Here is a 22,711-nt window from a genome sequence, read left to right on the forward strand (position 1 = left end):
GAGAATTTAAGTAGGTGTGCCAAAGGAGAAGTGACAACCTCACCCCTAGATTATGACAACCCGTAAATCGAGAGAGCATTCATGTAACCCATAAATTATGACAACCTGTAAATCCCCAGAGCATTCATGTAACCCTTAAATCCGTTATCATGTGATCCTTCTATCAAGCATTCATGTAAGGAGCTTGGACAATTTCCCATAATAAGAGAACCCAAAACAAAGGCTAGGCATGCCAAAAAAAAAAGGAAAAACAAATGTATCATTCAATAGGCCTGCCCAAGAGGAGGAAGAAAGAGAGAGAAAGGAAGAGAGGGAGTCCGGACTGAGAGAGAGAGAGAGAGAAGAGGAGAGGAGGGGGCTAAAAATGTGGAGAGAGAGGAGACTCTAGATTTCTACCAAGTGGGACAAAGCCCTAAAACAATGAGCTTCTCATTGCCATCGGTTTTACTTAGGCCGCGGGCCAAACAAAAGGACACATAATTGATGGTACGTAGACATGCATAACACGCCTCTTAAGAGCTTTTGCTTTTGGATATCTTCCCGTCAAAGCTTTCTTTTCTGTTCTGTTGTGTTCTTCCACAGAGCTCCATTTCGCCATAGCCATGGCTCCCCAAAGCTTTCTGAGCTCCCACTCTTCCTTCGCAAATGGATTTCCTGCCCCTGATCATCTCCTCCGTCGCCTCTCCCTTATCTCCCTCGGCCTCCTCCGCCTTGAGTCCTTCGATCGCCCCTCCAGTCCCCTCCGCCCTCCCCAGTTCTCCGCCATTGGCCTCGCTTCTCTCCTCTTGGGCATCTCTTCCACCCTTATGCTCTTTGGGTCTTTCGCATTCATGATTGGCTTCATGCTCATGCCCTTGTTCCTCGCCGTCATGTTCGTCGTCGCTGCTGGCGCCTTCCTCGCCAAATGCAGAAATCCTGGGATTGGTTTTTGCCCTCGGCGTGCCGCCGCCAACCCGTCTGGTGGCCTTACTACTTTTACGGGTTCACACCCGCTGTACCAGAAAAATGGTTAGATCAAAAAATTTGTCTCAAACAGCATAAATACGTCCAGTCCGCTACAATAGAGGACGGGCCCAGATTTACTGCAATCCCTTCCGCGAAATACTGTACAGCAATTGTAAACTTGTGGGCTGCATCCTAATGTCCATGTAAATACCGTTTACGTATTGCGAAATTACTGCTTGTTAATGAGGAATTATTTTTGGGCAGGACTGATGATTCCTTCCCCACATGTATGACGACATATGTTTTGAATACTTTTCTCTTCTGTGATGCCAATCTAGGTTGCTTATTCTGATATCAAGTATGAACGCTTATCACGGTTTAATCGTTTTTTGTACCCTTGGATTTATTTATATACGTCGACTTTTACTGTCAAGGTGACAGCGGGTCCTTTTTCTTTTCATCAAAGCATGGGGTTAGGAGACAATATTGATTACTGTTTAGGGGGAAGCGTAAGGTCAAAGTCTTAGCAAGCTTCATGGCTATGTGTTACACATCTTAATCTCTTGGAGCAACAAAAGAGAACAAAAATCACGTTTCAAGCATGTGAAATTGTGATGAGCTGGCCGAGCTTTATCATCAAACGGTAGCTTACAACTGCCCATTAAAGGCCATTTACATAGATGAAGGAACCACGTATCCACTCCACTAGCTGTTGGCACCAGTTCTAGTTGTGTCATGACTCATGAAAGCCAAGTCTAAAGAAGGAGAATGAGAGATGTGGACTACAGTATGGTAAGTGGCCCAGATGGATTGATAGACCATATATAATTTGTTTCAATGTTTTGTTCAGCTTTGTGTGAGGCCCTAGGTTAGATTGTCATGACTAGATTTAAGGTTAGTGCCTTCTTCAGTAACGTGTGAGGATGATGGAGGAAATGGCCATCAAGGAGAAACTGAGCTGCACAATTTGCAGATGTGACAGGTAATGGCTGGGCCTCACACCATGTTGTGAGGTGTTCGTGAGAATGACTGTTGCCTTGGACTGGACAAAGACTCCTAGAGCGTGCGTATAGGCGATGATGTTCCATTTGCCAAAACAGTATCGAATTGTGAACTGGTAGCCTTGAAATGCTAAATTCCAGAAGTATGGTCAGTGGGTTGTCATAGTAGGTAGTCCCTGCTATGTGTGTGGAGTTTATGGTTTTCAACCTTATGGGTGACTATCATGAGATTGAAACTGCACACTGTGTTGTAATTTTAGAGGATGAGTTTGGGTAGGTTCCTGGATTCATCTAATATATATTATAATGCTAAGCGGTTCTTTAAAAACCTGTAGATGCTGTTACCATGGCTTCATGTGGATCAGTTTATTGTCCAACAGAAGGGCTGGGATCAATTGAACAGCACATTCATATTCATGTAGAAGCTGATTAATTGAAGCATCAAGGTCTGCCTTGAACACCTGTGATAAACACGTGTGTCCATTGGCTCAGCTGTACCAGTTACATGTTTTGATTACATGGTAACGGTGTGTGGTCTGAGTTTGGCATCTGCTATTTTTGGTGCATGAAATTTGTGCTGAAACTGCACACAAGTTATGAGTTTGAAAAGACATTGGAAAAGCAGATTAACCTTTTTCATGTCTGAGCTGAAAACTAAGTATCTTTGAAAGTCAACAAAATTGAATGCAAGATTTCCATAAAAAATTAGAGGAATCATAAGGCTGAATTGAAACCTTTCTGCCAGTTCTCTTCCCACCTCCAAACAGTAATTTAATCATCATGACACTTAAGTCTATACTATCAGCTTCCATTAGCAATCCTTTTGCTACAACGCATGCTGCTCTGTGGCTGTATTACGTGTTACCTGGCTGCCAGGGGTACCTTGACTATGTTTTGCCTCAAAGATAAACAAGATTCTGGGAAGTACCTGGCTTGTCTGATAGCAGTGAGGCGCTCCCCTAACCTTGAGCCTTTCTGTGAGCATTACACCCCACAATCACGTATCGTTATCATAAAAAAACTACTCACACCTTCATGTGAACTGTTTTCATTTGTTCACTAAGCAAACATATACAGCATAGGATGTCCTACAATAATCATTAGAAAAATTTTGAGATGATCCTCAAGGTATTCATTCCTGTTTGAACTGTGTGTGCAATCCACCCTTAAGGGTGACAGTCATGACCACCCATGTGATGATAAAGCTTATAGCTTCTGGCAGGTGGGAGATGGTCAACCCTTTCACCTTATAAAGCCTCATCTCATCATAATTCCACATACAAGACATTTGGTATACCCTTCTGATCGCTAATTTGCTCCCTTCTCCATCAATTTCAGAACAGGTTCTTCATTCAAATTGGCAATGCCCACCAGTTAGACCAATCTAGCGTTCATACTAGACTTGCCATGTCTGGAAGATGAATATCTGTGAAATACGAACGTGCAAAATTAAACATTTGGCATTGCTTGTAAGTGCTGGCAAATGGTAACCAGGGACCAAGGGAATGGTATGCTGTTGGTTGAATATGAAAGATGGGAAGCGTGAGAGGTGCTTGGGTCTTGTAAATATATATTGTAGGAATTGCCATTTGCCAAGTGCATGCAGGGAATGGCTCGTTCACCTATTCCATGTGTCTTGTTACCCAATCACCCATCCCTTGTAAATTGTGATGTTGGTCTAGGGCAGGATTGTTCCTACTATCCCCTCTAAGATCCTACACTTCTGCACCCTTGTGCCTCACTACTTGGATGCTTTTTCAGAATTTGCAATTATATATGGCATCGCTTATTGGGAAAACAATATTTAACTTTGTCGAGAAACGATTGCATGCTATCAAACACGTGCATAGCATTCCATTTGGTGGCCTTAATGTTTTAAGAACAGGCGACCTATCCCCTGCACGTGACACGTGACACGTGGGTTTTTTCGCAACAAAACCAAAGCTTTTGGAAAGAAAATATCAGGTGCTATCAACTCACCCCCACCTCGATTCTTCTTCATAAGAAACCGCTATGCTTGCCATCTTATACAAATTCAGAACAAATATACAACAAGAATAGGCCAATGACACAATCAATTCTATGTGCTGCCGTAATCCTCCACAAGGATATGTTGCCTCATAAGCAGACTAGTACGTGTACATAATGATGCTTTATTCTAGTGCACATGGTGAAATTTTCATCTTTCATACTATAAACAAGAGGCACCACAATTTCCCTAATAGAGTGTCACCGCTAGATGATCATAACAAGATTGTTGGGCTTCGTAGGGAAATAAAGTAGCCAAACATGATCATGAACTATGTGCAGATGTGCAGGAAACTACAACATAGTTGATGGTCTTGTGAACTAAGCTGATGGGCAATTCAAAGCCATAACAAAGCATAATTTAGCTGTTGTAATTATGTGGAACAGTTCTCCAACTGTTGGGGCAACAGATTACACATCTATATCTATATCTATATCTATATCTATACTATTTCTTAAGGAGAGAAATACCATACCTGCCACGTGGAGAGGATTTGGATGTTAGGAAAGTCGCTCAGGAAGCAATTTTAGAGGTTTGCAGAGAGGCTCGATGCAAGAGTGCCACGTGTCATCGAGCGGAGGAAGAGGAGTGGTCGCAGGATGAGCAGAGGCTACGTGGTGGCACACGAAAAATTAGAAAGGGCAATGAGACTGAGATGCCACATGTCGTGAGATGGCATCACATGGGGCAGTAAGGGACTGGACACTGTAGGTGCCAGACTCCTGCAATGTGTCAGCGGCGGATTTGACGGCAGCGTTCCCCAATGACGACTACGAGCTGACAGCACGGCTCTCTAATGACGACGCGTGCACGGTGTGGGTCCCAAGTCTCGCTGCAGAAACACCACTGAGAGCAGCCCGCAAGGTATGCAGCACTGCACTGAGAGCAACACTTAAGGTAGCACAGAATGCCACGTATACAGCTGCAGCACAACGGCTTTATGGCAAAATTGCCACATGACGACGCTGGCACGCGTGAGCGCAGGGCACAGACTCCAGAGCATATTCCTGCCATGTGGTGCCACCGCATTCAGCACCATGAGGGACAAGGCGTCAGGGGCCAGTAGAGAGAGAGAATATGATATAACATTATATTATGTTATACATACTGTAATATATAATATAATAATGTATATATTTTACTATATAAATTATAAAATATACTATATTTTATATAAGATACTATATCTATTTATTTATATTTACAAAAAAAACACACACACACATATATATATATATATAGAGAGAGAGAGAGAGAGCGGGGGGGGAGGAGATGAGAGAGAGAGAGACGGAGATAAGAGACAGAGAGACAGAGCAAGCGCGCGCGAGAGAGAGAGAGAGAGAGAGAGAGAGAGAGAGCCGGAGATAAGAGAGAGAGAGAGAGAGAGAGAGAGAGAGAGCATAAATATATATTTATATTTATGTTTATATATATATATTTATATATATTTATATATGTGTATATATATATATATATACATATATCTATATTAATAATTTCACCCCTAATGAGGGGGTCTTGAAACTTGAAATTTTAATTCTTTAAATTAAAGAATTTCTAAGATCCCACCTTGAGACCCAGCGGAGCGGGTCTCTAGCCCGTCGTACGACGGGTCAGGCTATTGGTTTCTACAAGAGCCATATCGAGCAATGTTGGATTGCAATATCCCCAATCACCAAAGAGATACAAATAGGGAACAACACCAACTTCGTCGTCACGGGAACGCAGTACCTAGTCGAGCTACTATTAGCAAGGATAGTCCAGCTAGCATTAGCAAGGATAGTTGAGCGTGCATAAGGCTTTAACACTGGAAGCATTATATTTTGAACCCACAGGCGGCCATAGCATGGTGTTGCATCCACGACACTTTCAAGAGTATGTACCGAAGAGAATCTTTACCTTCTCCAAAAATGGAAGTTTATAAATATAAGGACCTCTAAAGGACAAATGCAAAATATAGAACAAGAAGTTTCAGCAACTCAAAGTAAATGCAACAACAAGGCTTCCACCATGTGATGTAGTTGCCCTCATGTAGGAGTGCAACTCTCTTCAAACATAGCTTGAACAAATGTAGATACTATAAGGAGATGAGCAATCTACAAGGCTTGCAAAGATCTAATAGTGGTTGAGTTGACCCTTTTTTTGGTGAGCGCCCAATTAAGTTTCCTCCCCTAAGGACCTTGATGTAGCTACTAGCTCCTAGGGGCCCTACTATAGCTCAAATAGGTTCTTGACCTAATTTGATAGCCAATCAACCAAGACTTGGCTCCACAAGGACCAAAATTAGAGCTCCTTCAACCATGGCAACATTGACTCCATACAACTTGCCCATCTCAAACCATATGTAGTATCTCAAACTCAAAGTCTGAGTGAGCCAAGTCCATGAGGGGGGATGAGCTCCCCAAGCATTAGATACACTAAGAATCCAAGATGGTCATGGAGGCCAAGCCTCTCCCATTAGGATTAGATGTTAGTTTTTCCCAAGTCTCAACCCCTATCCAAGCTTAAACTCGAAGTAATCCAACCATGTCAAGTTGATTGCTACCCCTATCACTGCAATTGCAAAACAGAATGAGGATCTAACAGTGCCAATCCAAGTGACACCCTTCAACTACCTCATACAATGGTGAATCTATTCAACAAATTTTTTGAAAGCCTTCAATGACAAGCATGATATATAAATAAATCAATAAATTAGTACATAGATAAATTAATAAATAAATGAATATAAATATAAACACACACACACGCACGCACGCACACACACACACACACACATTTCTCTCAGTTAAAATTTTCTTACACAAGCATGTTTAAAATTGTCCCCTTGGATTTTGGTTTTTGCAAAATATTAAACTCCCCTTCTATTTAGTTTTTACATACCCACCCCCTTATATTTATTTATTTTGACACACACACACACATACACACAACACAACCCTCCTTTGCTTCCACTTTTGACTCTCACTCACACATGCTAAATGTCAAATACATCCCCTTTTTTAAAATGAGGGTTTACTTATCCCCTAACTTTGAAAGTTTTTGGATTTACTTTAATTCCTTTTCCCCCCTCTTGTTCATTTAAATTAAATTGTGCTATTTATGACCCCTTATTTATTTAGTTTATGTAAATCTTTATTTTATTTCTAAATTTATATTTTGTCTTTTTTGATATAGAACTCTTAACCCACCCCTAATTCTCTCTTGGACTAATTCACACAAAGTCCTTCTTAGGCCTGACTCATGAAGGCTAAAACCTTGTTTGCATGCATAATATATTTACAACCCACCCCCCACTCATACACACACGCACGTGCACACATTTTTTCACACACAAACACTTTACCTTTCTCCCCCATTTTTTATACTATTAGATTAAGAAAAAAAATTAACCATTTATATAATAACAGAATGATTCACCATTTCTTATTTTATTTTTTAAAAAGGCTTTTATCTACATTAATTTGCTTTGAGAATTATTGGCATGAATTTAATTTGGGCATTATAGGGCAATTTGTTTGTTCATGGGCAGTATTGGACTTAAGTGTATGGTTTTAACTTTCACTTACATATTACCTGCCCGACCCCCACTTGGTCTCCTGACCCAACCAAAACCCCCTCCCTCGACCACATTTTTCATAATTTCCTACTCACCGCTATCTATTTTCATAATGCCCATGCGTGTTATGACTTGATTCTTGACCACACCTTTCGCTCAGGTTCTTCGCCTTTTCTTCATTCTTCTTGCATCTCCCTCTTTGTATGCTCCTCATTTGCCACCCTCTCATGCTCCTCTTGCTCCTTCTTATCTCCTCAACTCCATCCACCAGCCTTCTTATGGTTCACCACCCTCTTTGGTTCATTGCTTCCCCTTCCGCATCGCTTCTACAATCATGTGTCTATGGATTTCCATTCTCTTGGTGAAGATAAAAGGCAAGTACTCTACCCACCTTCACCACCTCCTTGACTCTCAGTCTTTCCCAAATTGTTTGCCTCTTCTGGCACTAGCCCCTCCTCTTCTTCAAAATCCTTTCTCTTATCATCGCCTCACTTACATGTTCACATTTTCTTTGCTTGGCGGCATGGCGTGTTGCTTACCTTCCTCTACGGCAACTTCTCTATGATCTTCTGGTTGGTAGCGCGCCCTATCTTGTGTTTCTTTGCAACGTTCTCTGCAACTTTTTTTGAGTCTCCTTACAAGAGTTAGCATGGCGTAGCATAAATCATGGTTCCTACCTTCAGTATAAGCTCTTTCCCCATGGACAACAGTTTGTGGCTAACTCTTTGGCTAACTCTCAATTATAGGGGATGTCGTCTGCAATGTCACCCTGCTTCTTTCTCCTTGCTTTTGGACTGTCAGACTGAGTAGTCGCTTTTGATGCCGTGGAACCTTTTGATTCATCATTTGTTGGCTCTTCTCACTAATGGTCCCTTTGCACCCTCTGTATGTTACGACTTATCTTTACTTCTTCTTGTTGGCAAGGAGTTGACTGTACACGAAGCTTCTAGGTGTCATCCTTCTGTTCCTCCTTCAAATTGCCTCGATGATGGTTCCTTCTTTTCTATGTGGTTCCCACCTATTCACCTGACAACTTCTATTATACATGGCTTTACTTGTTGGAGGCATGGTTGCATGACAGTCACTTGTTTTATTTCCAAGTCAACCTCATGATTAACTTGGGTTTCTCTTTATTTACACTTTCACTTCTTTTGGTCCTTAGATGGACTTAGTGCTCTGATCAACTACCGGTTTGGGTCATACTATAGTCCCACATTTTAGCCTCCCTTTGTTCGTACTTCCTAATTCACTTACACGCTGCCTCGATCCTGGGACACTATTTTCTTTCCTATTTTATATTTATAAATATATAGTTTATTGCGGGCCTTAGTGCTTAAATCTTATCCATAGTATTCTAGTTTTTATATACTTTCTTAGACCTTCAAGTTGCCTTAGCCCCTTCACTCCCCTATATTCTTCTTTCTTTATGTAATTATATAATAATTATTTACACATTGATATTTATATATACACTTATTTAGAAGATTTTCCCCAAAAAAAATCTACTTGCTTATTTAAATTTCTTTTTTGTCTTATCTCACTTTGGTGGTTGCTTGTGTTTATGGCAATTTTTAACAAGTATTTTATGCTCTTGTAGTTGATTCCTTGGTTGATATTTTGGTTCAAACACCCCTTATAGAGCACTTTTCCTTTCTATATTATTCGTTGGATATATATAACTTATGTCTTTCGTTTTGGTTAGTTTTGTTTCCTTTCTTAGAGATCTATAAATGCATGTATTTATTTTCTTAAATTTTATTTTTCTTTAAATTCCTCAAGTTAATGTGTTCTTTTAAATTTTTCATTATGTTTATTTTTAAAAAAAATATTCTTTAGTTTAGTTCCTGTAATCCTATTACGTACATTATTTAAATGCTTTATGTGGGCCCTTTTTCTTTCAAGTGCTTTATTAATGCAATTGGCTTAGTTACTCAACACCTCTATATATTTTTTGTTCTTTTCTCTAATACCTGTTTCTTACAATTTATAGGGATATAGTCTTGTAACTTTTGGAATTTGAAGAGATTGTTTAGCTTTACTTAAAAATTCTTTGATAACATTTATGTTCATTTGATTAGTCTCTGTTGTCATTTAATTTTGGTAAGATTGTGGAATTTTTCTAAGGCTGTGGAATACCCCCCTTGTTGACTAATCCTTTGTATTTATTTAATTCTTTAAATAATTGTATTAGTTAAGGGTGTTGACTACCCTTCTTGTTTTTTTCTGTTCCATTCAATTTTATTTAATCACCCTAACCGATTCCTCCTCTCTTAAAAAAAAACCTTTTATCGGCCTTAACTCCTTTTAAAATTTTCTAGCGGATGTTGAAGTTGATTCACTTGTCTTAGAATCCTAAAGGTGTGTTCAAGTTCTTAGGTAAAGTGATAACAAGCCAGGGAATACATGCATTACCTATTTACCCAAATTCAACTATATTGCTCTAACAAATGGTTGGTTTGGATGGTGGCAGGTAAGGGGACCCTGACCTCGGAGCGTGGACTACCTGATGGATTCAACACTTTTTGTACTCATTATTTGCCTAAAATTACAAATTCAATATAAAGAAATATTGCCAAGTCTGTTGCTCAGGTCCTTAACAAAAAAATGTTTGAATTGCAATATTATCAATTTAGTTTTCTTTAAGAATTTCAATCCGTGTATCATATGTGACTTTTAGAATTATCCAAATTATTGAATTAATTGTATGGTTCATTTATTGATGGGATTTTTAAACACACACACACACACACACACACACACTTCCCCAGCTATGAATTACTTTCATGTACCCCCATGCAATCTCCCCTTCACACTCTCTTTTTAACCACCCCGCACACCAAGCCCACTAATAGTTTCATACCTCCTCTAATCCCTTCTCAACCCATGCACTCATTCACTCCTTCTCCACTTGTGGCTTTTTTTTTTTTAATTATCTAAGAATCTATATGGTTGTCTATATTTCCTAGGTAAAGCGATAACAAGCCGGGGAAACATGCATTACTTGTCTACCCAAACGTAACTATGATGTTCTAACACCTAGTTTGTTTGGATGGTGGCAAAGGTAAGTGGACCTCGACCTCCGAACCTCGACTGCCTGAGGATTCGACATCTTTTTTCAATATTATGTTTATCAAACTCAATATTATTAAAAATTCTTAATTTTGATCGAAATCTTTGAAAACTCTAGTTGTTGCAATTGATGGAATTAATTGTATGGCTCAATTATTGATGGGACTTTTTAATCTACACACACACACACACACACATACAATGTGTGTGCACGCGTGCGCACCCCTACACGCACTCTATGTGTGTAAGGTAATCATACAACGGGAGGAAGTAAAGTACATGGAGCAGTGCCAAACTATTCAACCCATTATTGTCGAGCTACCAAAGCCACCAAAGCCACTCTCCCTGATTATTTTGCCATGCTATTATGGTGTTTAGATGTCATTCAACAATGGAAAGAAGAATGGAGCCTTTACCCTAGTGCACCTCTAGAAATGAATGCCCTCTATTTATGGCTTCCAAATCCTCCTCAGTGGTGGAGAAGAATCCAATAGCTCCCTTCCTCATGTCTCATCCAAGGAGTAGCCAACCTCCACTAAGCACAAGTAGAATGACAAATTCTCTTTACCAGACCAAAGGAACTCTTACTAGGCAACCTCGATAGGGTGAGAACTTCTTGCCTAGGTACCAAGATTGTGCTCCTAATTGGCAATCTTAATTAGAGCCTTGATGGAGGACAATGAAACTTTGGCAAATTTTGTGAGCTCAATCACACTGCTTCTATAGAGGGCTTCATCCTCTACTCCTCTACTCCTCTAGCAATCTCCACCTTATGGCTTTTGACTAAATGAGACCACATTCATCCTATTTCTTGCATGCTTGATCATGGAGAATAGTTTCCTAGATATATTTGAGATGTAAAGTGCATCCTTGAGTGATTTTTCCTTTTTGTTGGTACTATTAAATGGACTCCCTTGATGGGACAACTTTGGTAGTCACCCACTATGACAGCGGATCGGGCTCCTACTGTACAAAGGGTCTAGAACTGCTCCCACATCTTTGAGATGTACATGGATGCACCACTTTTTGCATACCAATCCTCATGTGAGTGTAGAACATCTTCTTTCTATCATCAAGGTAACCAAAAAATCCTCCTTGACATATTTTGCCATTTTTGACCTTGTTGGATTTGATTGGCTTCTCTTGAGCCATTTTATTTACGATCTGCTTTCTTGCTTCAACAATCTCTAGTAAAGTGTCCTTGTTTGCTATAGATGAAGCATGTTTTGTACTTCTATTAGATCCAACCTTTGCAAACCTCAAATCCTCATCTGACTTACTCTTCCTAGATATCCTTTTGTCTTTCCTTTTGCTAAGAATTGCGTCTTTAGATCTACCATGTTTCTTCTCTCATCCTGTTCCTACAAGAGTAATGGAACTAGCTCCATGAATGATAATGGAGTCGACCTCTACCCAATGATCATGGTTATCACAAACCTTTTGTCACTGTGGGGAAGCATGCCTAGCACTGATCTAGCAACACAAGATGATTCCATTCTTGACCAAGTACCAAAATTTGATCTTTGCGCTATTCTCACATTTGTGACGTAGTCTTATATTGACCATTCTCACCTTCATGATGTTGTCTTATGGTGAATCTACTGTGTTCATCTTCATGTCATAAATATTGGTCTCAAGGTCAAGTATGCAAGATTTGTTGTTCACTTTCAACATCTCCATGAGCACCTTCCACAACTCTACTCACATTTTAGCCAACGATAGGTTAGTAAGGAGTAGCAATGATGACTTCTTCCACTTATGTAGTAGTCATTGCTTCAATATATTCTCGTTCTCGATATCATCAACTCTCAAGTCCATTTTGGTAGTGATTTGGTAGACTACAAAGACAAATGATTACTTCGAACTTTCATCTTCCAAAGTGGATGGATAGATCCTTCAAGCTTTTTAGTCTCCCCAAATTTGGGGATTGGCAATCCACTAGCCATTTGAAGGTAAACCATTTGAGTCCACCAACCTTAATACATAATATGATTCCTCAATTTAGAAGGAGTTCCTTCATTCATCATTAATATAAATTATGAAGAACTTGTAGGAGTGAGGCTTGATACCATCTTAGAAGACACGGTATTTCTTTTTTTATACCCTTTGGGAATGGATCACGACAAACGAGTCAACCTTGAATGAAGTACAATAAAATTTTTTCTTCTTCATTAGATGGATCATAATATGAATGCTCAATCTTATGTGGAGTATAAAGTCTAACTGGTGCATCTATGATGAACATTTAGATCAAAGAAGTGCTAACCGGAACAGGAATTAAAATGAAAACACTAATGATTATATAGAACTCAATAAACAAAAATCAGTATAATCCATTATTCTTGCAATGTAATGTGATTTCAAAAGAGAAGGTTGATCCAATTATCATCTTTGAGGAAGGGCAAAATAGAACTCATGAAGTGTAACGTTGATTGTGCAATTAGTTGTAGACATCCTTTGTAAAAATTGTGCACATAGCTTAACTGGCACACTTTAGAGAAGAAATTTCTAGACTTTAAAAATGATGTTGATAAGAGGTACCAAAAATCCTATGTAAAAAATTTACTTTTCTGATTCTATTACATTATACACTCTAAAGTAGAAAACATGTATAGTTTTATTTTGTTCAAAATAGATATATTAAATACAAGTACAATATTATGGCATTTAAGTCTCTATTAATATATATCCATTTTATATGTTAATTGATATTTGAAACACAATTTGAAATACATTTAAAATATAAAAGCCAATTCATAACTTACCATGAAAATATTTGTTCTACATATGCATTATGCAAAATAAGTATAATCCATTATCCTTGCAATGTATTGTAATTTCAAAAGAGAAGTTTGATCCAATTATCATCTTTGAGGAAGGGTAAAATAGAACTCATGAAGTGTAACGTTGATTGTGCAATTAGTTGTAGAAATCCTTGTAAAAATTGTGAAATGCAACATCACAATGATTTGTGCACATAGATTAACTGGCACACTTTAGAGAAGAAATTTCTAGAGTTTAAAAATGATATTGATAAGAGGCATTGAGAATCCTACGTAAATATTTACTTTTCTCATTCTATTATATTATACACTCTAAAGTAGAAAACATGTATAGTTTTATTTCATTCAAAATAGATAGATTAGATACAAGTACAATATTATAGCATTTAAGTCTCTATTAATATATATCCATTTAGTATCTAGTGCCCAATTTTATTAAATCCAAATTTTAACATTTTATATATTATCTCATTAAAGGTTAATTGATATTTCCAACACAATTTGAAATACATTTAAAATATAAAAGCCAATTCATAACTTACTGTGAAAATATTTGTGTAGCATATGCATTATGCAAAAAATGTGATAATATCTTTAATATGTTAATAATATCTAAATCATAAATAGTACTTAATAAAAAATATATAAGTTGCATTCGATTCATATATATTATAATAAACTCTTTAACCTTAAAACAAGAATTTCAAATATTATTTCATTATTTCTTATAACAAAATAAATTTCCATTTGTGAATGCTTTCTTTAATTATAAGTTAATAACTGTACATGAAAACTAAATTCATATGGCAAGTTAATATTGTTGTTTACCAAGTTGTCTATGTGCTCTATAGTGAGCATTGCCATCACTCCTCCTATTACAGGCTTTGTATTGAAGTCTTTCATAGAAATACTTGCATGACATCCTCTTCTTATAAAAAACTTAGTATTGGAAACTCCCATGAGACTTCTACTGTTTTTTGCAGATTTCCAATTGTAAACACTATTTCACAAGAGACCTTTCTCTTCATATCTTCATTGCCAAAGAAGCAACTTCTTAATTTTCTCTTCTTGAATTCATAATAGGTAAGCTCTTTTGTCAAGTCCATTGTATCTACTAACAAAATCATAAATTGTTCACTCAGTGTTTTTTTTTCAAAAACATTAATATTTAACTTTGGGCTTGTTAAAGGAAAATCAACTTTAGCATCTAACTAAAATCTACGCTTTAAGCAATGCTCAAAGCAGTTTATCTAACAAACAATAGATACTAGCATTTGATTTGTAGATTTAGGTACATCTTCTATGATTCTTGTAAATGGTCTAAAATTCAAGGCTTCCCCAAACTTGAGTTTAGGAATATTAGAACCTGCCTTTTCTTGCTTGCTTTGACTTTTTTTGAATACATGACTCCGGTTTGGATCTACTCTAATCTCCCCAATTAATTGGATGACCTTTGCTTGCTTTTGTTGAATTGTATCTTTACCCTTTGATTAGTAACCACCATGAGGTGAGCAATGTGCTTCTCATCTGTTTCATCTTGTATTTGTACACATGTTCAGCAATCACATTCTACATGCATAATGGGATATCTTTGATGTATTTATAAACATATTGTATTTGTATACATGTTGAGTAATCACATTTTACATGCAAAATGGAATATTTGAGGAATGGTCTAGTGATTTAGATTACTTACTGAGTGTTGCAGTATACTTGGTACTTGATTAGGCAATATCTAAGTTGTTCTGTCAATTTCTTGAATAATAACGGCATTGGTTGGAGTTGTTGTTGTTGCTGTTATTGATTCTGAGGCGCTTTGTTGTTGTATCTGATAATTAGAATACTTCTTTTTTTCCCAGTATTTGCACCACAATTTACAATCATGTCCATGGTGGTGTCCGTCCACACCGCAATAATCACAGTGCTTTTGTTGATTTCCCCCATTGTTGTTCTTGAATTTCTTGGTGATCCACTGGAACGTTGGTTTTGTTGATTTAGCATTGCTCGTAATTAATTGCCATCACTGGAGTTTGCGGACATGTATTTGCCAAGTGTGGACGTAACCGCCCTCAATAATTTGGATTGTATCAACAATTGTCAACTATATGATTACCATTCTTGTTGTAGATCTAATTAAAAATGGAATGTTTCCTTGAGTTACCTGTAAATGCTAAGATTCAAAGACTCGATGATCGTCTTGGCCAAATTGATATTTTCTATTGAATCTTTATTAGTTGCTTTCTTCTTCTTCTGTTTCTTCTTGGATTTTTTCTTTGCTCTCAACTTTTTCTTCTTTCTTCTTTCTACTGTCTTTAACATTACGAATCTTCATCTATGTCATCAGAATCCTGCATTGATCCTTCACCTGAATCTTCAGTATTAGAACCTTGATCAATGTTGTCTGAAACTAACTCATTGTCAAAACCACATGCTTTCTTCTTTCATGTCTTTCCTTGATGTAACCCCACAGCATTGTTCTGCTGTGATTTTGCTTCCACCAATTGGTTTAGATGATTTGCACCTGCCAATGTATCTCTGCCAGCTATAACACTTCTTAGATTTCTATTTAAACCTTTGTGAAAATAATCACTTAGTTATTCCTTAAGTTAATCTCTGTCCAAGAGTGACCCTCTGTTCAGTTTTTTGAATCCTTGGGCATAATCCTCTTCTAAGAGATCATACTTTTCAACTTTTTCATTTTGAAATCTTCCTAAGAAAGATAATCTCAAAGCATCATAGCTTGCAAAATCAACAATACCGTACTGAGCAAACGTACTCATAGTCAATGTGGCAGCAAATTGTTGCTTTTTGTACCAAAGAGCAAGCTCGACATTAGAATTTCCTTTCAATGAAGCCTAATGGATTCGCTTAGTCTGAGGTAGACAAAATACTTGTCCTTGGATTGCAAATTCCCTGTAGTTTTGTACTGCATATTAATGGCGTCTCTGCATTCTTGCTTATTGCATTTGCCTTGACCAAATTGGCTTTATTTTGCTGATTGGTCATTGTGTCATTGAAGGCTGTAGAAGGGACATTTACATTACAGTCATAGAATAGCTCCAAAAGGACTCACACCAATAATGCTGCAGGAGAATATAGCAGGTGTTTATCCCATTCGCATAATCAGGGGAAAATGCCTTAAGATACTCATCCGGCCACCTATTCACCATCTCAGTCTAGCCATCGGTTTGAACGTGACCAACTGTGCTAGGAGTGAGCAGTGTCCTATTGGATCCAAGAGAGAAGCATGTGGGAATCATTAGAGGCTAGAGCTGATGTAATAGGGTTGATTTGTTACTCCAAGAGAATGAAGTTTCTCTATTGCTGAGTTGTGCTGAGTTGTGCTGTACATATAACAAATTTATTGGTATCAAACTTCAAAGTATGTATCATTTTTTGTGTTAACTTGTACTTACGATCCTTGTTTGCAAGTACGAGTTCAAATACCCTTGAGGTCTATTGCTCTGTTGTAAGAGGTCTTATCCATCGTGCTTGGTAGCAGCTAACAATTTCTTTGAAAAGAATCTGTGCCGCAACCATGGGAGCAGCTTGGTCACTACCACAGTTACTTTGAGAAGATTGTCATTGAAGGTGAAATTCCTTTTGAACTAGTAATAGCTGTCAATTTGTGAATATTAACTGTTTAAAATTGTGGATATACAATCTTGTTAGAATGCAGATGCTGCACAAGCTCTCATATGACCAACTTACTGCGCTCAATGCTCCAATTTCTGTCCCTGTTGAAAAAGTCTAAGCATCTGCATTGAATGCATCATTTTGTGTGCCAACCATTATTCGTCGGCAGGTGGTTGCATAAATAGTTTAAGAGGTCACATATTCAAAACTGCAAAAAATCTGCCATAAAATGACAAAGGTATACCTTGCTCAAAAGTAAAAACTGTATCCATGGGTGTATCAACAAGCCCAAAGGCCATACTAACAGCCCCTCTGCCTATTCCTTGTCTTCATATGGCATTGCCTTGGATACCAGGTCCAATTGTGGCCAATGTCCTTCCTGTTTCATCAGGTTAGTCAACATTTTCAACTTTGCAATGATTTCATCAGTTTGTGGATGACTCTTACCCCCTACAGTGAACTCTTGTACCTGGTTGGTAACCTCAATCCAGGCCCTTCCAGGCTTCTTCTCAGCATTTGTACCATCCTTCATCTTTTGTATTTGGTCTATAGCCTCCAACATGTGAGCATCTACATACGTGTTTGACATCAGCACATATCCAGAAGCATCATTCGGGTCCAATCTGATGACTTCATCAAAGCATCGCTGTCCTAGCTCGATGTTGCCATATCGTCTGCTTGCACTGAGCATAGATGTCCACGCAATGATATCTGGTAGGATAGGCATAGTTTGTAAAAGATACTCAGCCTCACTCAAGCATCCTGAACGGCCAAGCAGATCAACCATACAGTTATAATGCTCAACACTTCGAGTGATACCATGGTCTATCATAGAGTTGAAGTGCCGGCAGCCTTCCTCTAGCAGTCCAGCATGACTGCAAGCAGCAAAGATGCTGGTGAATATGACACCAACAGGCTTCAAGCCTTGTTGTCGCATCTCCTGCAGACATTGCCATACCAGCATGTAGTCACCACACCAAGCATACCCGGCAATAAGTGCCCCCCAAGACACCACATTCTTTTCTGGCAATTCATTAAATACTTTACGGGCCTCCTCTATATTGCCACATTTAGAATACATATCAACAAGAGTGCTCCCAACAACCACATCCGATTGGAGCCCACTTCTGAGATAAAGATCATGTATCTGCCTGCATTGCCGAATTCCTCCTATGCTGCCACAAGCTTTCGAAATACACAAGAATGTAGCTCTGTTGGGTCTGAAGCCCTCCTGCTGCATTCTCTCAAATAACTGAAGAGTATCACTGTCATAGCTATACTGGGCATAACCAGTGATCATTGCACCCCATGACACTTCATCTCGATTTGGCATACTGTCAAACACCTTCTGAGCCTCCTCTAAGCTCCCGCATTTGGCATACATGTCAACCAGCGTGCTTCCAGCTACCACATCTGATTCCAGCCCACTTCTTATGATCTTGTAATGTATCAGCCTGCCCTGCGTTATCTCTTGTATGTTGCCACATGCTTTTAAGAGAGACACAAATGTGACTTTGCTTGGTTGAATTCCCTCCTGTTGCATTCCCTCAAAAATTTCAAGAGCGCAAAGACCATGGCCATGCTGGACACATCCTGAAATCATTGCACCCCATGACACTGCATCTCGATGTGGTAGTTTGTCCAACACGCCATAAGCCTCTTCTAGGCTCCCACATTTAGCATACATGTCAATAAGGCTGCTTGCTAGAACTACATCTGAATTCAGTCCACATTTGATCATCTTAGCATGTATCAATCTGCCGTGCTCTAAAGATCCTATGCCGATGCAAGCTTTCAAAATACATAGAAACATGAGTTTCCTGGGCTCAATACCTTCCTGCTGCATTTTCACAAAAAGTTCAATAGCAGCTAGGCCATTTCCATTCTGTACATATCCTGCAATCATTGCACCCCATGATACCGAATTTCTGTGGGTCAAGTCGTCAAACACTTTCCGTGCCTCATCTAGGCTCGCACATTTAGCATACATGTCAAGAAGGGAGCTCCCAACGACTACATCAGTCTGAGCTCCTAATCTAATGATCTGATCATGTATTAGCCTGCCCTCTCCTACATCACCGATGTTTCCACATGCCCTTAAGATGGAAGAAAGCATGACCTTGTCTGGCTTTAATCCATGCTGTTGCATTTTCTCAAAAAGCTTTAAAGCAGAAAGTCCATGCCCATTCTGAGTGTACCCTGTTATCATTGCACACCATGACACCAAATCTAGAGCTGGCAACATATCAAATACTTTCTTTGCCTCCTCTAGGTTCCCACACTTTGCATACATGTCAACAAGTGTGCTTCCAATGACCAGATCTAGTTCAAGTCCACTCCTGATGACCAGCCCGTGTACTACCCTTCCCTGCCCTGATGCCCCAATGCTGCCACATGCTTTCAAGGTGTGTAACAATGCCACTTTATTTGGCTCTATTCCCTCCTGTTGCATTTTCTCAAAAAGTTCAACAGCAAGTACACCACAACCATGCTGGGCATATCCTGCAATCATTGCGCTCCATGAGATCACATTTTGGTTTGGCAGCTTATCAAACACCATTTGTGCATCCTCTAGACTCCCACATTTGGCATACATCTCAATAATGGTGCTTCCAACAATCACGTCAAATGTTACTCCAACTCTGATTATCTGTTCATGTATCAACCTGCCCTCTCCTATGACTTCTGAGTTGTTACAAGCTTTCAAGGCGCACAAAAATGTTACCTTGTCCGGCATCATGTCTGGCCCCATCATTTTGTAATATAATTCAAGGGCTCTCTCACTGTCTCCAAGCTTAGCGTGCGCAGAAATAATTGCATTCCAAGTATATACGCTTGGTGTTGACACGTTCCCAAAAGCCTGGTTTGCTTCCAGCAAACTTCCACAAGAAGCGTACATGCGTATGAGATGATCTCCCAGAAAAACATTCGAATCAAGTCCACTGCTGACCATAATTGAGTGTGTTTGCCTGCCAGTAGGCAGATCTTTCCGGTTAGTGCACTCCTGCAGAAGATTGTAAATAATATCCTTGGATGAGGGAGTGGCTTGCTGGTCCATACGATCCATGATCTGAAGTACTCCATTGCTTCGGTCCTCCCTCCAAATCTTGATACAGCTTCCAACAGAACGCAGTGTCCTAACCCACTGCCACCCTTCATACATAGGTTAAAATGGACATTTATGCAATACGACATTCTTAAATTTCATATTAAAAGGTGCCCATGTCATCCAAGGTTTACGCAAGCGAACCTGACAACCAAGGGCAGATCTTGTCGTTCTTTGAGATAATCAAAACCTCAAAAATGATACTGCAAGAGTCCCCAATTGAGCCCCTGACTGCATGCTACACTCCCGAGTCCCAACGTGAGCAAGGAAGGGGTAGGGAATGGCCTCCGGGAGGGCTTACGAGGAGGAAACCGGGAGGAACTGGCAACCGGCCGTTATGCAGCCAAACACTCCGAGTCCCAACGTGAACGATGAAATAGGGTAGGGAATCACCTTCGGGCTAGGAAGTCTCAAAGGTGCGGGGAGCGAGGTGACCAGGCATTGGCGGTGCGGAGTTGGGTGCCGTGTGTTGGGTTGTGTCTGGTGGTTGTATGTTTGTGGCACGAAGCGAGTCGTAATGCGCTTGGTTAGTGGGGCACGTGTCGAATGGTCGTGGTTTGTTCTCTGTGTTTATGCTTGTTAGAGAGCATTCCCGCGTACGAGAAGGCTGGCAGGGGCTCCACCTCCGTTCCCGCGTAGCACTTCTCCTTGGAGCCATTGTCAGCAGCCAGGGAGAAAGAGATAAGGTTGCAATTTTAGGAAAAAGAGGGGTTTAGCCCCATAATGCCCGAGTGGAGAGGAAGAATTTCCGTCTCCACCGGATCACCTGCAATGCCCAAATCTGTCAGCTCAAAAAGTCGATGCGGCAAATCCCAGCAAATACTGGCATATTTGCCATCACGGGAAAGCCCTCTTAGCTAGAAACTTGCCATTTAAGGTACCCATTGTGTGAAGATTTTTGAAAACCCCAAACTTGTCTTGTACATATGTACATGTGTGATGTTCCACTTGTGTGTGTGCTTGCTGGCGTTCAATCGAATTTTGTGTAAGCAGCTTTCGAGTACAGCATGGCGGTGTTGATCGTGGATGACATATGTCCGTCATAGTAGTCCTTTACCAAGTGTTCATAGTGTCATGAGTGGAGTTCCGTATTGTGGTGAAGTCATGGGAGCACTCATATACTCCATGTGGGCGTTATGGATGTGTGGTTATATGTGGCAATAAAGCTTTAAAGGCTTGCTTGAAGGTTATGTACAAATGTGGTGTGCCTAAGGTTGGAATATAGGCATTAATGGCCTTGGTCTAAGTTTTTGGGGGAACTTTGAGAGTGGTAAAAATGTAAGCATGAGGTGGCTAATGAAGGGTGACGTGGCTGTGGAATCAAGAAAGGCATGCATGCAACTGCGTCTACGTGATGAGTAAAGGAGACTTCTGGATGACGAGATGGTAGATATGTGGGTTGACCAGCAATGAGACCAGCTCTGGATCTTGCTTGAAGGGTGATGGATGCTGAGAGTTTTTGGGTGGGAGCGCCTCGCTAGTATCTAGGGGGAGGAGATCGTCAGTTCCTGGTGGGGGAGCTGCTGGAGTCTGGAAGAGTCGATTGTGCCTCAGAGGAGCTTGGGGGTTGGGGGTCTCTACTATGAAAGCGGAGGAGGACTTTTGTCGATGGGCGGATAGCGACTGCATGGATCGGGAGGTGTTTTGGCTATGGGGGCCGTGGCTCTTACTGAGAGAATCTCAGACGACGAGAGGTCATGAGCTCCAGGTGCTCTGTGTGTAGAAGAGCAACATCAATGGCTCGTCGATCCTGCGGGAAGAGTAGTTGATAGCTCAGGCTGGGAGCTTCTGGAATCGAAGGGGCTTGTTAACTATGTGGTTAGGTGCGCCATGAGTAGGAGAAGCCTTGGAAGAAGTTCAAAGGAGCCGAGGTTCTGCTGGAGCGGTCGACGGCGGCCGGTGTGGGGGGCTTCTTGGTTTGGTGGGGATCGCTACTATGCACAGCAGAGAAGATATTCGACATTCTGTAGAAGACAAGACAATATGTGTATTGTGGCTGGTTGATATCGCAGCATGAGCACATAGGGGATTGAGTGGTTGTTTTGAAGGTCTGTAGGCAGTTGGTGCTTGGTTGAGGAGCCATCGTTGTATAGAGTGGTGAGTGAGCTCGCAGTGGGAGGTCATGAGTTGTGGCGATGGGCTTTCACTTTGCTGGTGTTGCTCTATGTTGGGCTGTTGTTTTTGAGAAAGCATATGGGCTTGCACGGCTGTTGTGTCACTCCTATGTAAGCCTGGAGTATCTCAATGGGAGACCATGAGTGGTTTGTGCTCTGAGAAGAGGATAGCCGCAATGATCACGTGAAGGTGATGGCCGATAAGAGTGGTGCAAAAGAGCGACGAGTTGATCATCAAGTGTCGATTGCAGCTCTTGAGAGTCTGGGATACCTTGTATAAGGAGAGCGTGTGTCAGGTCCAGGAGAAAAGCCATAACATTGGAGTTTTCTTGATGCGCCACAGTGATTGTCACGTGAAGCAGAGGTTGGGCTATGGCTCTTACTACAGCAAGAGGCTATCATAGCTTAAAAGAAACGGGAGGTCGTAGGCAAGCGAGTCGATGAGGCAGTCCAAGCAATTGACTGTGGG

The 22,711-nt window shown here is 40.1% G+C and overlaps 2 protein-coding genes across 2 annotated transcripts; one reads left to right on the plus strand and one right to left on the minus strand.

Annotated features, from left to right (window-relative positions):
* The first annotated feature begins 462 nt into the window (after positions 1-462).
* On the plus strand, positions 463-1,597 carry LOC147885693 (uncharacterized). The gene has a single exon (XM_087396770.1). The coding sequence runs from the start codon at positions 603-605 to the stop codon at positions 1,011-1,013; it is 411 nt and encodes a 136-aa protein (XP_087252896.1). The 5' UTR covers positions 463-602; the 3' UTR covers positions 1,014-1,597.
* A 15,497-nt stretch (positions 1,598-17,094) lies between these two features.
* On the minus strand, positions 17,095-20,457 carry LOC147885694 (pentatricopeptide repeat-containing protein At2g33680-like). The gene is made up of 2 exons (XM_087396036.1): positions 20,273-20,457; positions 17,095-20,167 (listed from the first exon to the last, which is right to left on the minus strand). The coding sequence occupies exon 2, from the start codon at positions 20,087-20,089 to the stop codon at positions 17,339-17,341; it is 2,751 nt and encodes a 916-aa protein (XP_087252162.1). The 5' UTR covers positions 20,090-20,167; positions 20,273-20,457; the 3' UTR covers positions 17,095-17,338.
* Between the last annotated feature and the right edge of the window lie 2,254 nt (positions 20,458-22,711).

This window comes from Dipteris shenzhenensis, chromosome 25 (genome assembly GCF_047967505.1).
Source record: "Dipteris shenzhenensis isolate YYH24624 ecotype China chromosome 25, Dip_SZ_1.0, whole genome shotgun sequence".
In the NCBI taxonomy this organism is placed as follows: Eukaryota; Viridiplantae; Streptophyta; class Polypodiopsida; order Gleicheniales; family Dipteridaceae; genus Dipteris; species Dipteris shenzhenensis.

Coding starts and splice junctions, on each gene's coding strand:
- LOC147885693 (XM_087396770.1), top strand. CDS start 603: ATGGCTCCCCAAAGCTTTCTGAGCTCCCACTCTTCCTTCGCAAATGGA.
- LOC147885694 (XM_087396036.1), bottom strand. CDS start 20,089: ATGGATCGTATGGACCAGCAAGCCACTCCCTCATCCAAGGATATTATT.